Source organism: Dendronephthya gigantea, unplaced genomic scaffold (assembly GCF_004324835.1).
Source record: "Dendronephthya gigantea isolate DGI-Jeju-01 unplaced genomic scaffold, DenGig_1.0 000759F, whole genome shotgun sequence".
Classification (NCBI taxonomy): domain Eukaryota; kingdom Metazoa; phylum Cnidaria; class Anthozoa; order Malacalcyonacea; family Nephtheidae; genus Dendronephthya; species Dendronephthya gigantea.
Genome location: NW_021163769.1, coordinates 1 through 14,783, shown reverse-complemented (window position 1 = coordinate 14,783; position 14,783 = coordinate 1). Strand labels below are relative to the sequence as shown.

The 14,783-nt window shown below is 37.5% G+C and overlaps 1 protein-coding gene and 1 long non-coding RNA gene across 2 annotated transcripts; one reads left to right on the top strand and one right to left on the bottom strand.

The window, feature by feature from the left end:
• Nucleotides 1-251: 251 nt before the first annotated feature.
• On the top strand, nt 252-4,359 carry LOC114544384 (HMG domain-containing protein 3-like). Its single transcript, XM_028563040.1, has 8 exons — nt 252-941; nt 1,341-1,474; nt 1,829-2,005; nt 2,177-2,417; nt 2,949-3,079; nt 3,279-3,404; nt 3,508-3,726; nt 3,905-4,359. The coding sequence occupies exons 1-8, from the start codon at nt 353-355 to the stop codon at nt 4,340-4,342; spliced, it is 2,055 nt and encodes a 684-aa protein (XP_028418841.1). The 5' UTR covers nt 252-352; the 3' UTR covers nt 4,343-4,359.
• Nucleotides 4,360-4,435: 76 nt separating this feature from the next.
• LOC114544385 lies at nt 4,436-6,159 on the bottom strand. The gene is made up of 5 exons (XR_003690410.1): nt 6,118-6,159; nt 5,883-5,945; nt 5,474-5,557; nt 4,804-4,924; nt 4,436-4,513 (listed from the first exon to the last, which is right to left on the bottom strand). It is a non-coding gene; the product is annotated as an uncharacterized LOC114544385 (long non-coding RNA).
• Nucleotides 6,160-14,783: the final 8,624 nt, after the last annotated feature.

Here is a 14,783-nt window from a genome sequence, read left to right as displayed (position 1 = left end):
GTTTGGCAATACCAGAATGCACTGAAATACTTAAAGGAGAAATGGCAATATATTCATCAAAGACCAGCTGTCACGACGACAGATGTTTGCTGGTGATTGAAAAGAATGGAAAAATTTGTCATCACCCAGAGTGCAAGGACATGCGGGCTGTTCTAGTAAACAGCGACCAACTGGCAAGTTTTGAATGCAAACATCTGGAAAAGGTGAAGAACTCCATTGAACCGCTGGCAAAATCATCAACTTCCCGGTGCTGGAGGCATATCCGTGTGATTTAACAACAAAAGCTGCACTGACCGAAGTAAAAACGACATGCGGCGAACATTTACCCATTGCAGTTCAGGTTTCCCCAACAATGTACTGCGTTTTTGGAAAGCCGACAGCTAACAACCCAGTTGGATACTGCCATGTCCGAGTGACGGAGACCACTGTGCGATGCTGTTCGAAAGATTGCAAGATGATGATAGGAAAGAGCAAACAACTGAAATCGAAGTGTCTCTGCATTCACGTGCATATGCTCCTGTGCTTGGGTATTGTCAAGAAAGATTCACCTGCGATGGGCAACGCCAACGACGAACCTACGCACAATGCCGTCAACGCCGAGAATGAAGACCACCAACAAGTTTCGGAAAGCCTGTCACGCTCAAATACAATTGAGCTAAACATGAAACGTTCACTGCCTACTCCCATTCCAAAAGAGATCATTTGCAAACCAGGAGTAATAGATTCGTCACCTGCTGGGTGGCCAGAAATCCTTGAGCCATCGGAAACATTATGTGGTTTATGTAGTAGTCCTCTTGGGGAAGGGAAAGCACACCATGGTTCTAGAGGGAAATCGTATTTGTTGACGGAGTTGAATCCCTTTAAAGAGATAAAAGTTCGCGTGAAAATGTGCACCAACACTAACTGCTCAGCAATGAATCAAATTTTCCCGTATGAGCTTGGTATGTTTAAGTAGTTTCTTTAATTCTTGTTGATAAAAATACGTTTTGAAGCCTATTCACACGACCCGTTTTTTGGGTACTGATTTTTTCCATGGATACTGACAAGTCAGTGAGGTATCAGATCCAGCCAAAAAGAAACGGGCCGTGTGAACAAGCGTTCTCGAGGGCAAAGCGGGCATTTATTACAGTGACAAACAACATTTGTTATAAAAGTGTAAGTTCACATGCAGTACTAGTTACCTAACTACTAAAAATAAGACCCACAATATGTCATGGACCAGAAAATATGTTCATGGACTGCTTATATATGAGCCCGTTGAGCTGCGTTGATTTTGGTTTCTAGGGTTAAGGGTAAGCTCCCGAGATGCATATTTTTCCAATTACCTCTTTCATTTTCAGGTCTTTTCAACATAAGCGACAAGATTCTAGTCCCGTTTCAAATTTTGCTGGAATGGAGAGAATTATTTAGAAAAGGAGTTCCAATCTCAATAGCGATAATAAGCAAACTTAATGCGATGGCAGAAAGGGCTGCAGTAAGTATTCCTATAGTGTTTCAAATAGATAAACATATATTCTGATAATTGATACCCAAACTAATATTGCCATCAATATTGGATCAGCGATGTTGATTATTGGAAGGTGTAGCATATTCTTCGGTCGTTTAACTAACCTTTATTGCGGTTAGATAGTCATTTACATACGTGTAGCTACTAACGATTAACGATATATATTCGTCTTATACCAGACTAACTGCCTGACTGAATAACCTTTCAACACTGATGATATATGTTGATGACACATACAAACGGTTATCCGATCACTGATACTGTTATAAGCAGTCTAATTGCCGTGAAACTGTTTAATACCAGTGAGTCAATTCCTTACAGGAGCCGCCTGAACGAAATGTAATTGAAAACTTGGCAAACTACATTTACAATGGCTACTACTGCTTCGAGGCTATCACTGACCGTGATTTAGATTCTGTTGTATGTGGGATATGCGGTGTCATCGGAAATGTGTACTTTGGCGATGGAAATGAAAAAAACTGTTGCGGTATTGGCCAGGTAATTCACTCTTTCCTGTCAAATAATAACTATTGAAATTATCAGCAACTGATTGAAGAACTTCAAAGGGACATTATATATAGTATCAAATATTTGTATACCTAGCTTCGGGATGTATCGATATTCGATAGCCATTAAAAGGAGTCACGCATTTCGTATCATTTGGTATAGATAGACTATACGCAACCAGAAAATGTATCTGAAAGTTCGCCCCCGACATTGGAACCCTTTTTAAATAAAATAAAACGGCGGTGGGTAGAAAGCACCTCATATACGAAAACAGCAGAAAAATTCAAAGTGCACGTGGCTGATATCCCACCTGTAATTGCTCCGTCAATGAGAGGCACCCGCCTGTATAACACAGAGCTACAGAAGAACAGCACATTTCTGAAAGAGAATAAAAGCACAAAAGGTTTGTTTTTCTATTGTAACTCGTTTCCACTATTTGAGGCGACTTTTAAGTTCAGAGACATAATTAAGTAAGGCATATTCTATTAGATGTTCAATTTCATCAGCCAAACAGTAATGCAAAACAGCTTCATGAATATTCCTCCCTTTACCTCAATACTCCCTTTCGATAATCACGTCACCGGTCAATTGGCCCGCGAGCTTCGCTTAATGAATTGAAACCATCCTTATAGTATATACTTGAATGTTTAACTAATCGAAAGCGAGGCTCCCAGGCCAAATAAACAGTGAATTACGTAATTATCGCTTAGCATCGACCATCTAACGTTCAACTATTTTAGCCCAATTTGAGAATCTACAACAAAGTTCGCTAAATCAGTTAATATTATATACATAAATTTTACTTGCACCTTACTATTGTCTATTATCAAAAGATTAATCAAGAGCACAGTAAGAGACTTTAAAGCACATACGCGGTGTGCAATAATTGCCTTCGAATATGTTTACTAATATACAGCACTAACTTGTTCTCCAGGTGATCCTGCATTACTGCATTCCATTATTCGAGAAGGAAAATTGGATATGACCAAGTTAAGAGAGCTTGATGAAACATCGCTGAAGTCCTTTTGCCAAGATTGTCGAATCCCAATCGGGGGGAAGTCAATGGTGAGTGGTTTTTCAGAGTTTTAAACATGCGAGTATTACATATAATATGTACTACCGGATGAGCGGGGAGATGTTTTCGTGGTTAGCAATTAAACAATATACTGCTGTTACATTGGAACTCAGAGGTAGCCATAGAACAGAACATATAAAATAGTTGAATAGTCAATTCATAATATCTATTTCAATTTCTACTCTACAGGAAAAAATGCGTGTTGCATTGCAGACCTTATATGAAACACTATTGGTGGGATCAAGCCCCTGTCATGGCTTTACGAAAGTTCCTGGTCAAACTGGTGGTTTTTACCATATAGTTTGTCGTCATGGAGTGAGTAAATATTTAATAAACTGCAGTCAGTACTTGTAGTGTAGTTAATATCAACCATATATACTGATTGTTAAAATGCATAATTGCATCATTTTTTTATAAGGTGACCGCTGCTTCGAAATTCTTAACTCTGCAAGAATCTGTGAGAGATGCTGCAGACCTCTACCTTTCCTTCAAATATCCACCTTTGATGTTCCTGTGTGATACAGCATGCGGTTTCGCTCGCCATATGGATTGCCGTGTTCCAGAAGTAGCAAATCAGCTATGGGGAAAATTTTCTGGATGTTTTGAAGAACCAACTTTGGGGAAACCTCCTGCTAAGGTCATTTGACATTTATAATATGCTTATAATATTCAACACATAATTAATATATGAGGTACTCTACTAGTATTTTTGAATCTGTCCGACGCAATAGTAATTTACCTTTGACGATTGCCACAATCATCGCAATATAGCGAATTTGGGAAGTGTCTATCGAGATGTTACTATCTGTTTATAGGATAACAGTGTGCCAGTGCTTGCTACTGCCGAGTATAGGAGTGAGGCCACAGAAGCAACCTGCTATGATGATGGGACATTTAAGCATCCAATTACTGGGAATGCAAGAAGATATGTACTTGGTGATAGGTTTCATAATTCTGCGAACCCGCACAAGTCTCCTTTATGTGATTATCACGATATTAATCTTCTCCTGCAATCAAATACCATCAAGACAAGCTACCAGGAATGTGAGAATAACAGAAAAAACATCCGTCGACTCAGAAGTTCATGTGTGCAGGAATTTGGCACTCACTTTTTTTACAATTACCTCATGGACTACTTCCAAAATGAAGATATTGTGAAAAAGCAAAGGCAGCTGGCAGCTGCTAATTTGAAACCAAATCAGGAACTGAAAAGAGACAGGTTTCAACGTTTTGTTGTTATTAACAATGAGTGAAAGTTAGATATACCATCAAGTACAATGTTATGTACCAGTTAATGTAAATTATTAGGCCCAGTTTATACACAATGCTTGCCATCAGATCAAAACATGATATATCATGGCATGCAGTATTTACAATACCATACTTTGTTTGAAGCTGGTTTACGTTTTATACCAACACACACACTATAAAATGAAATAGAAATGTTTTCTTTGTAAAATATAGAAAAAAATGCAGGGCATCATGTAGTGGGTCACTTAAGCCCGCCGGTTTTCCACTGGGCGGAATTTTACGCGCGGAGAGGAATTTTTCATTGTCTGCGTGCTTTCATGCTCCGCTCCGCTCTGCCTTGTGGAAAACAGGCTTATTTTGGAGCAAGCTGAACTAATGAAGTGACAATTCACATGTATTCACTGTAATTACAAAACTATATTATACTTATTTCACGGCCGCACATAATGCACATTGTACTTACCAATGATGCCATTTACAACATTTATCACAGCCAACCCAATTTACCGCCTTGCCATAAATTAGATCCTCTGGGGGTTCATCTTGCCCACAAGTATCACACACAGATTCGTCATCATTGGATACTTAATGTTTAGAGATGAAATTCAAATAAGTTTAACAGGGCAATATAACGAATTAACGATACAATAGTCACCTACAGATCGTACTAGTGAAGTGCACATCATATACAGGGTGTCTCAAAAAAAACGCAACCACTTAAATATGCAGAACATTAATACAGCTCTAAAGCGCAATAGATACGCACCTCTGGGAATTGAAAATGGCGCTTGATCCTCATTTACAATGCTAGAAGTAATTTTAGCTGAACTATGGTGCAAACCCGAACAATATTAATATTCTTGCATATTTAAGTGGTTGCGTTTTTTTGAGACACCCTGTATATGAGCGTATAAAACAATCAATAATTACATTCTATGGTATATAATGACTTATAGCTGTACAGCACGTTAATAAAAATTATTTTAAACTGCACACATATTTGAAGAGTTGTTTAAAATACGTTCTATTAAACTTTTATACGTTTAAAAATCGTTCTATTAGCATTATTAATAATACTAATTTCTGCAAGGCGGATTTGATTCTATGAAATTGCATATTATTTTTATATTTACCATCATTTGACAGCGTCTCTGTATCTCTTCTCAGAACCCCAACTGTTCCAGATACAGGTTCTGTGAACAGCGCCCTTCTTCCGTCTATGCATAAAAGTGCATAGTTACGTTTTTACATTAATATTTCTCAAAATAGTGTATGCCTGTTATGCCTAATCGTTCCCATAAACTGCGTATTGCTTATTTTAAATTTTGTAAAATGTTGTTGTGTTACATTATAAAAGTCTGAAGGGGTAAAATAAGGAGAAAATAAAGTATGGAGTGCAATCATTGATGTTAACAATTTGAATGTTATCATACATTCACATAAGTAATACAGCCGATTTACTACTGTCCCATTGAAGAATAGATCAGAAAATAAAAATAAAAACGGTAGAAATACAAAAGCTATTATATCTTGTATACTTACTACTCTTATAAGTATTTTGACTTCTTTCTTGGGTGAAAACCCCAACACAATCAGGCGCTATATCTTAAAGGATTGAAGAAGTCAATATAGTTATAGAAGTATAGTATTTTTAATACTATATAGCTACGAAATACGAATGATGCAACTTAAAGGCACGCGCGTAATGTTCAGTTGTCCTACTCGAGCTCTTGTTATGTCATGTTATTTGCATTTATTTCATCCATTTCGTTATTACCTTGATCATCATTTTGATCATTTTCATGATCATTTTCATCATCATTTTTATCATCATTTTCATCATCGTTTTCGTCATCGTTTTCATCATCATTTTTATCATCAATTTCATCATCATTTTCATCATCATCTCCTTTTTCGCCATCTTTACATGGATAAGAAATAATGTGTTATTTTTATGCCAACCTAACCTAGACACAGTATAGTTCAACACGAATCAGACTAAATTGTAATGTATATACCTTGGTCGCTGTCATGTCCCTCGTATTGTTTGTTTGCTATTCGCATTCCGCTTTCAACACCCTTTAGAGAATAATCACCACATTTTAGAGAATAATCATAAATTGCAAAGTTATAACGCATATACTAGCTAATCATTGATTAATCGATAAATGGTTTTGATTGAATACTTCGGCAGTAGTTTTGAGCTATTTTTATTTCAATTTATATGTTAATTCTTGCGTTCTGCCTCAACAACTTTTCGCGGGGCCCACGAATTCTCTCGACGGCCCTGCATATCATAATCCATGCACGTACCTGAATGAAGACTTTTCGCTTTCTGGGAGTGAGAATATCATACTTTCTCTTGGAATTTGGTGACATATTCTATAAATATATTTAGAGAAAGCCTTACAAAGTTTTTTTATTAAGAGTATAAAATCTAGGTGCATGTATAATCGGTATATTATTTACCATTTTGACTGGTATTCCTTAGTAAGGTCTTCGTTAACAATTGTTGACAATAACGATAACACAGAAATGCACAATACTTAATTCTAAAAAGAATTTGTTCTACTATACTTACGTCTGTAATGTGCTCTGATAGGTTTTCAGTAATTACTTCTTGCTCTTCTGAATGGACGTCATGGTTATCATCTTTAAATGGCAAAGTGGCATTATTGCTTGCATATATTTTTCCGTTTGTATGCAGTAAAATCGTATCAACAAGGAGAAAATACTATCAATAGGAATACCTGCAAAGATTTGGCGTATTGACTCAATAGTGACTTCGATTAAATCTTCCACTGTCTCGTCTATTTGCGCTTGGTTGCTACGCCTTCGGCTAACTTGAAATCGTTCACCTTGTTCCACGCCAAGTACACCACATGCTATACAATCAGGTAAGAATTCATAATATAATTATGCGACTTACCACATTCTACTTGCATGGTAATATTTAACAATTAGTCGCCGAAAGCGAGGTGATTACAAGCCTATATTCACTGAGCTGAAGGCGAAGTGAATATTGGCTTGTAATCACCGAGCCTGTATGAGGCGACTATATAATTGTTTTAGTAAAAATTTCGAGGAGTTTACAAATAATAATCAACATAGTTTTATAAAAACGTATAATTACTTCAAATTTCTTAGTTAAATTACAACAACATATTCACGGGCCAGCTAGTGACTATCGCTTCAGTGACAGTGAATCTTGACCAATCAGAATGCAGGAATATGAATAGTTACCTCGAAATTTATACTAAATAGTATTCACTTTGTAGTTTATAATATATAATATATAAGACTTACCACATTCTACTTCGTTAACAAGGTTTTTATCAAGCACGTGTTTAGGAATTTTTATGCCTTTTGCACCACGCGAGAGATTCTGATTTCGTTGTCTCAGATCTGCTATGGTTGTTTCGCTGCTTTTTGCGAAATACAGCGTCTGTGTTTTTCCCGTGTCGCACAACTTTAACAATTCTCGTTGAATCTCCTGTAAAATTAATAAAATGAAATGTTAACAATGTGAAATATGCTGCATGTTCCGCCACGAGTTCCATAACTTTATAAATATTTTTAAAATATGGTTTATATTATATATAGTAGCCATATATATGAGGTTACACATTTTATTTGCCTAGACGCCTCTGCCTCTGGTTCAAGAGAATTGCTTGTGCGAATGCATTTTGTGTATTACCTCTCTTCTTATGCTGGCAAAAGTCTCTAGAACTGAGATAGCTAGGCCGAACGCTGGCTGGAACGTGCCGCTGCATTTTACACTAGTGTGTGGCGTTATCCACTTCAATGCCGCCTGTAAACGAAATTGAAAAACATAACTGGAGAACATCGCCAAGGTATAAATTATAATATATATGAAATGTTCGATGTATTATGCAGGTCAATGCACATCACCAAGTAAATTGTTAAAGAAATTTATCAAATCTAACATTTGCTTCTCCCTCCTCCAGTTTAGACTGAATTTCTTCTTGAAGTCTTTCCAGAAAAGGCAATTCGTCTTCCTGTTTATTGGCAGTGGAGGCAAGTTGTAAAAATGCTTTTCTCAAATCCACCTCTTTCCCTGCAGCCACATGAAACTACAAAGTGAATAAATTGTAAGAATTGTCATAGAAAGCGTGATTTTGATACATACAATACAAACTTGGTTTGACAATAACTTTAAAAGAGATAATATCGCAATTAATATTGTGTCTTGTTAACATCTTGAGTTTACAAGATGTTAATTCTCGTAATATGTTTTCACAAAATTGTCTGCTAGTAAAGGTTTTTTGACTAAATATGTATAATAGGTGTTTAATGTAACATTTTACTATATTTTGCTAAGAAATAATTATAATGACACAACAAATGGCAGTTCTCACCTCATATACATATAACATCGAATTTGGACTAACCGTTGCGTAAGTGTATATGACCAGGGAAGCTCCTTTATACCAACGCTGGTCTCTCCCTGGCACTATTTTCTTCAGCGTCATCTTTATAGTTTTGATGTTGCCGTCTGTTATGCCTCTTTTCCAGATATTGTGATATCTTGTAATCCAAGCAACCACGAACCCCTTTATTGCAATATGATAAAATTGTTCTGAGAGTAGGAGATAGTAATTTTGAAAAACATCACCACAGACCGTCATCTGAATTAGCGTTTTTTCATTTGAAAATGCTCTGAAATATTCTTTTTATTTTTTTTTTGTCTCTCTTAAGATTGGTGCCAGTGGGATCATTTGTTTATACAAAAGTGATGATGGTAGTTTATATTATAAAGAATGCTGGATAATACGAACCATATTTGCTTCTACTAATGATTGCAGCTCTTCCAGCATTTGTTCGTGTTCTTCTCCAAATTGTTCATCCTTTACATATTCGAAACGAATAACACGGCCATCTAATCTATACGGATATACATGTAATAGGAGGTTGGTACCAATACAGTTATGTCATTGACACGATAGTCTTATACATGAAAGATATACGAAGGGATTTTGCCCGAGGCCGAAATATCAAACGCAGTATATTCTTACCGAGGCGACGGTTTAATACTTATTACTTCCTGCATTTTATGGGTCACTCATTTATTTATAGAGAGATACCCTCTGGATAAAACTACCAATAGTAATATAGCCTTAGCAGTTTTGTTGTAAGGGCATTTGCAATTAAAAGAACACGTATGTAAATGTAATTAATACTAATTGTGATGCTTTTTATATACAGGCAGGGCGTGATTTAGGCTATAAAGAGGAAACCGAGAAAACCTCGCTGACAGAGAGACCTCAAAGAGTGAACCGACATTAGTTACAATCTAAAAGAAGTATGCTATAAGCCGAACCTTTCGTTCTCCTTTTCGTTAGCCGACAGCAAAACACTGCCCACAGGAGACGCAATTCCGCTGAGCATTGATCCCTGTGGAAGGCCACCTTGGACTTGCAGAAGAAACTCAGCCAAAGAGTCTGTCATTTTTGCATCATCCATCATACAGGTGAACGACGAGCTCTTGAGTGCTAGCATTATAGCTTTTCTGAAAAGGTTTTGTATTAAACGTAAAGTCCATGCTATCGATCAAATTGATATCCTGTGCATTTTGAGTAACATAACAATAACATAAGCGATAAGGCTCATTATTTTTTTTTCTACGTACATGGATGTACCGCTCATGGTTTGATCGCCACCTGAGCAGAGCAGGGAATGATTGCGATCGGCAGGCAATCCTTGTGCATTGGCCAACAAACTCAACGTCTCGGATTTGCCGACGTTCCGTGCACTGGAATACAGCAATCCAATATTGCTTTCCTCTAAAAATATTATCGATTAACGAGAAGGTGAGCAGATCACACAACCCCATGCTATATTATATACTTAATGAATATAGCAATCCTTTGAGTGCATTAATAGTACTACTCACTAAATGTACTTTTGTCCATTCCCCTCAAATTCCGCAGCAGAACAAAAGAGGTGGCTAACTTAAACGCTGTTGAGTTACTGGCGAAACCTTCAGCAAGCGCAATATATCTTAATATAAGTATAAAAAGGAATATTGAAATGAAACATATTCATAATAAAATTATCTTCGACATAGCTTTTCATCTATCTCACATACTGCACTTACCTTCTGCAAAAGGTCTTAAGCACCCCGTTGTTTTCAAGGAGATCGTATCTCATATCTGTCGAAAACCGATATGCGGATTCATCCAGTAAAAAGAACTTGAATTCTTCCTTTTGTAGTACGCGACCGTTTTCAATGTGGTGCTATAAATACATAAAAACATAATTAAAGGACGCATCCATGAACTGAACTGAAGTGACAGTCCTTGAACTGTTCAGAATCACGACATCAACTCTTATGACGACCTTTGTTCCATATAAATGTCGAACGATGAAAGGTATCGTAAATGATTTATTTACAAAACTTGGCACAATTATAATGCATTGTAAAATGTCATACATCTTTAGAAAGTATCCAATATCCATCTTTTTGGTAACCTAGATGGGTCGCTTTATAGAAACGTGGAGGCGCATTCCCGACGTCGTTTTTTAAGTGGCTGTAGTAGTCAGCTAGTCTGCTGCCTCCAACACTGCCAGCAAGGTTGAACGTTCCTCCACCAAATTTTTTGCGCAGTTCTTGGAGAAAACGGCACTTCGTGTCAAACGTTCCAGCAGACAATACAACAGTCCTATATTAAATAGATGAATATACTATATGCACGTCCACTGATACTGGCGGCCATCAAGAATATTTTACTATTTAACAACTGGAATTTTCCAAGGAAAACGAAATAGTCTGTAGCCTGTAAGACGCAACGAAAACACGTATCTGAATTGGATGTTACTTATGTTCGGAGCCGCGAATAACAAAAAGATTGAGACGAAGTGACACTAATATTTTAATAGTACGTACCTATACGATATTCTGTCACCGGTAAAAACACCACAAGACGCTACCCAGTACCCTTCTACCCCTTCCGCATTAGCAGTTGCCTCTGGTGTTGGTACATTTTTTATTTCGCCTAGCAGTTTCAACATAAAATCACCAAAAAAAACGAGTTCGCCATCTTCCACCATGTACGTCTTACCATCACGCACTACGAACTCCTGTTCCAACTAAATATTATATAGTGAAATGAAAGATGGCAACTATGAATATGAAAATTATATGAATGAAACGAAGCGGTCATTCACCGCATAGTTTCGTCAAATTTAAGGATTAAACGAATTGTAGTAATTACCACTAAGTCAAAGACAATTAGCCTTTCTCACGATGACGAATGATTTCCCAAAATGGGGTACTTTTTTCAAAACACTGAGCGTAAGAACTCGTAAGGGCAACTGTCTTTAATTTCAGGCTGAATTTATTCTTCAAATGGTCTGTTGGTTCTGAAAAACGCTTTTGATGTTGCATCATAATTTTTAAACGCATTTCAGAAAATTGAAAGTACCCCAAAACGTCATCATCAGAAGGCTAATTGCCACATACCTCCGTAAAGGCTAATTGCTATTTTATTTGTGATTTGTGAAGCGTACTTAGCATTAATGCCGCGAATTTGTATCTCAGGGCGGGGGGGGTCAAAGTTTAGAAGTCGAAAAGTTTGGCTAATTGTTAAAATCAGTCAGTCGAAAAAAAGTAAAGGATGAAATTATAAGTCCGACTTTTCCAAATTGCCGGTAAATTTGTTCATTCCGAAACCCATGCTATCTGGTTTACTGCCCACTCTGCTTTTAGAGTGTTTAAACGTTTGCTTTAACAATTTTAACAAGAATTTTACAAAAAAAATATTTACTGAAAGTTCTACTTAGGTAAAACGTTTTACAAAATCTATCCATACTCATCTATTTTACTTCTAAATAAAAAAGGACACCGGTCACATGATCAATAGTGAGCCAATTTGCTCATTAGTATTCCACATGTTAATATTCTTGCACGATTGCATGGCGCTATTTCGAAGTCCCATCGCTTTTACGAAAAGAACCAACCGTATTTGAAATTAAAAAATAACCCAATTACTCTTGTATATAAATACTAAACCTAAAGTTTTCATAAATCACATTCAATAATACATACAGATCGACAATTTTTCTCTACGATATTTGTTATGTCAAACGATGGGAAAATATAGCAAATAGGTTTTATATATTTCAGAAAGGTATCAATCGAGCAAAACAGAAGCATTAAATGTGTAAATCTATATAATACAGGCATCAATATATATATATATATATATATATATATATATATATATATATATATATATATATATATATATATATGTATTTTAAATATAGAAAAGTACTACACTGACCTCATTTTCGATGTTTTCCATTGCAAAAAGGTTTTTTAAAAATTATTCAGCCTCCAGAAAAAAACTTGTAGCGACTCGGCAGCAACAGCGCAGAAAAACAATAACAGGCCAAATTGGCGAGACAATTTGAACGCGATAATTTTTATTGATAATTTGTTAAGGTGGCTTTTTTTTCTCAACAAAAATGTGGCATTATATAATTTTTTTTTATATTTTGCTATTTGATAGTTTTTCTTCTAAGTAAAATAATGCACGAAAACAAAATTGGGGTCACCGTGCAGTCATCGCAACCATTGCAACCACCGCAACCATTGCAACCATTGCAACCATCGCAACCATTGCAACCACCGCAACCATTGCAACCATCGCAACCATCGCAACCATTGCAACCACCGCAACCATCGCAACCACCGCAACCACCGCAACCACCGCAACCACAGCGACCATTGCAACCATCGCAACCACCGCAACCATTGCAACCACCGCAACCATCGCAACCACCGCAACCACAGCGACCATCGCAACCACAGCGACCATCGCAACCATCGCAACCATCGCAACCATCGCAACCATCGCAACCATCGCAACCATGGCAACCATCGCATCCATCGCAACCATGGCAACCATCGCAACCATCGCAACCATCGCAACCATCGCAACCATCGCAACCATTGGAACCATTGCATCCATGGCATCCATGGCATCCATGGCAACCATCGCAACCATCGCAACCATTGCATCCATCGCATCCATGGCATCCATGGCATCCATGGCAACCATCGCAACCATCGCAACCATCGCAACCATTGCATCCATCGCATCCATGGCATCCATGGCATCCATGGCAACCATCGCAACCATCGCAACCATCGCAACCATTGGAACCATTGCATCCATCGCATCCATGGCATCCATGGCATCCATGGCAACCATCGCAACCATCGCAACCATTGGAACCATTGCATCCATCGCATCCATGGCATCCATGGCATCCATGGCAACCATCGCAACCATCGCAACCAACGCATCCACCGTACCCATGGCAACCATCGCACCCATCGCATCCATCGCATCCATCGCATCCACGGCGACCACGGCGACCATTGTAACCATTGCAACTATTGCAACCACTTAGGACGAATACCGTCACCGCCGAATTTCTGATGTTCATTGTTCGTACTCATTTAATTATTAATTTCAAAAATATGCTCAGGGAAAACTCCTTCAGCTAACAGCCAATGCCAACACAGCTTCCGAGCACTGCGAGATTACCCCAATAGAAGAGTGACTATAGTAGACTCACTGGGGGAATGGTTTACCTATTAGCATTGATGTTTGCTATCATGAAAACAACATAGACCAAACTCAAAAGATTGACACTGCCAGGAATATAATTTTTTTCCTACACAAGTTAAGAAAAAATGATAAAATTTGGGTATATAACATTGCATTGACTGTTTGTACCACACGTTTTGATGGACTTATTGTCTCAGAGGCTTTGGTAATCAGTTTATACTATAGTCCAACTCGAAAGGCCAAAAACGAAATTGTTTGTAGTAAAAAAAAGTTGAAAAACGGCTTACCTGGATGTTATATTAAGAGCAAAATGAGAAAATTCACTCTACCGATAAGTGAATTAAGCCATTCACAACGTCAGACGCAGAGCACGAAGCTACGTGTCCTTTCCATTTGTTGAACAGGGAAAAAGAGAAATACTTTTATCCATTTATATGAAAAACAAAAAATATATACGGAAAGCTGAAAATATTTCATAAAATCCAGGAGGGAGACGGACTCAATTTCTCACTTTGTATCGCGGTATGTCAGTGGTAACTACCATGAGCAAAAGGAACCAAGTGGCGTCAGCAAACGCCGGAAATCCGCCATGTTTTTTGCTTCACTTCTGGTCAAGAACCGGTCCTCCAGGAATTATTATATGCTCAGTGTTTTGACTTTTGGTGCTCGAACTTCGAAGGATTCGTGTGTACCCTGGGTGTGTACACGAGTTATCCCATGCAATCCCCAAATTGATAAAAGAACGTCCCGTGACTTTCGTCAATTTTTCAGAATTTAGTCAATGATAAATCGAACAATGTGACAAAAGAGAGTCAAAATTAATTATGCAAGAAAAATCCAT

Coding starts and splice junctions, on each gene's coding strand:
- LOC114544384 (XM_028563040.1), top strand. CDS start 353: ATGTACTGCGTTTTTGGAAAGCCGACAGCTAACAACCCAGTTGGATAC. Junction 1,475..1,828: donor CGATGGCAGAAAGGGCTGCA/GTAAGTATTCCT, acceptor AATTCCTTACAG/GAGCCGCCTGAACGAAATGT. Junction 2,006..2,176: donor ACTGTTGCGGTATTGGCCAG/GTAATTCACTCT, acceptor CATTTGGTATAG/ATAGACTATACGCAACCAGA.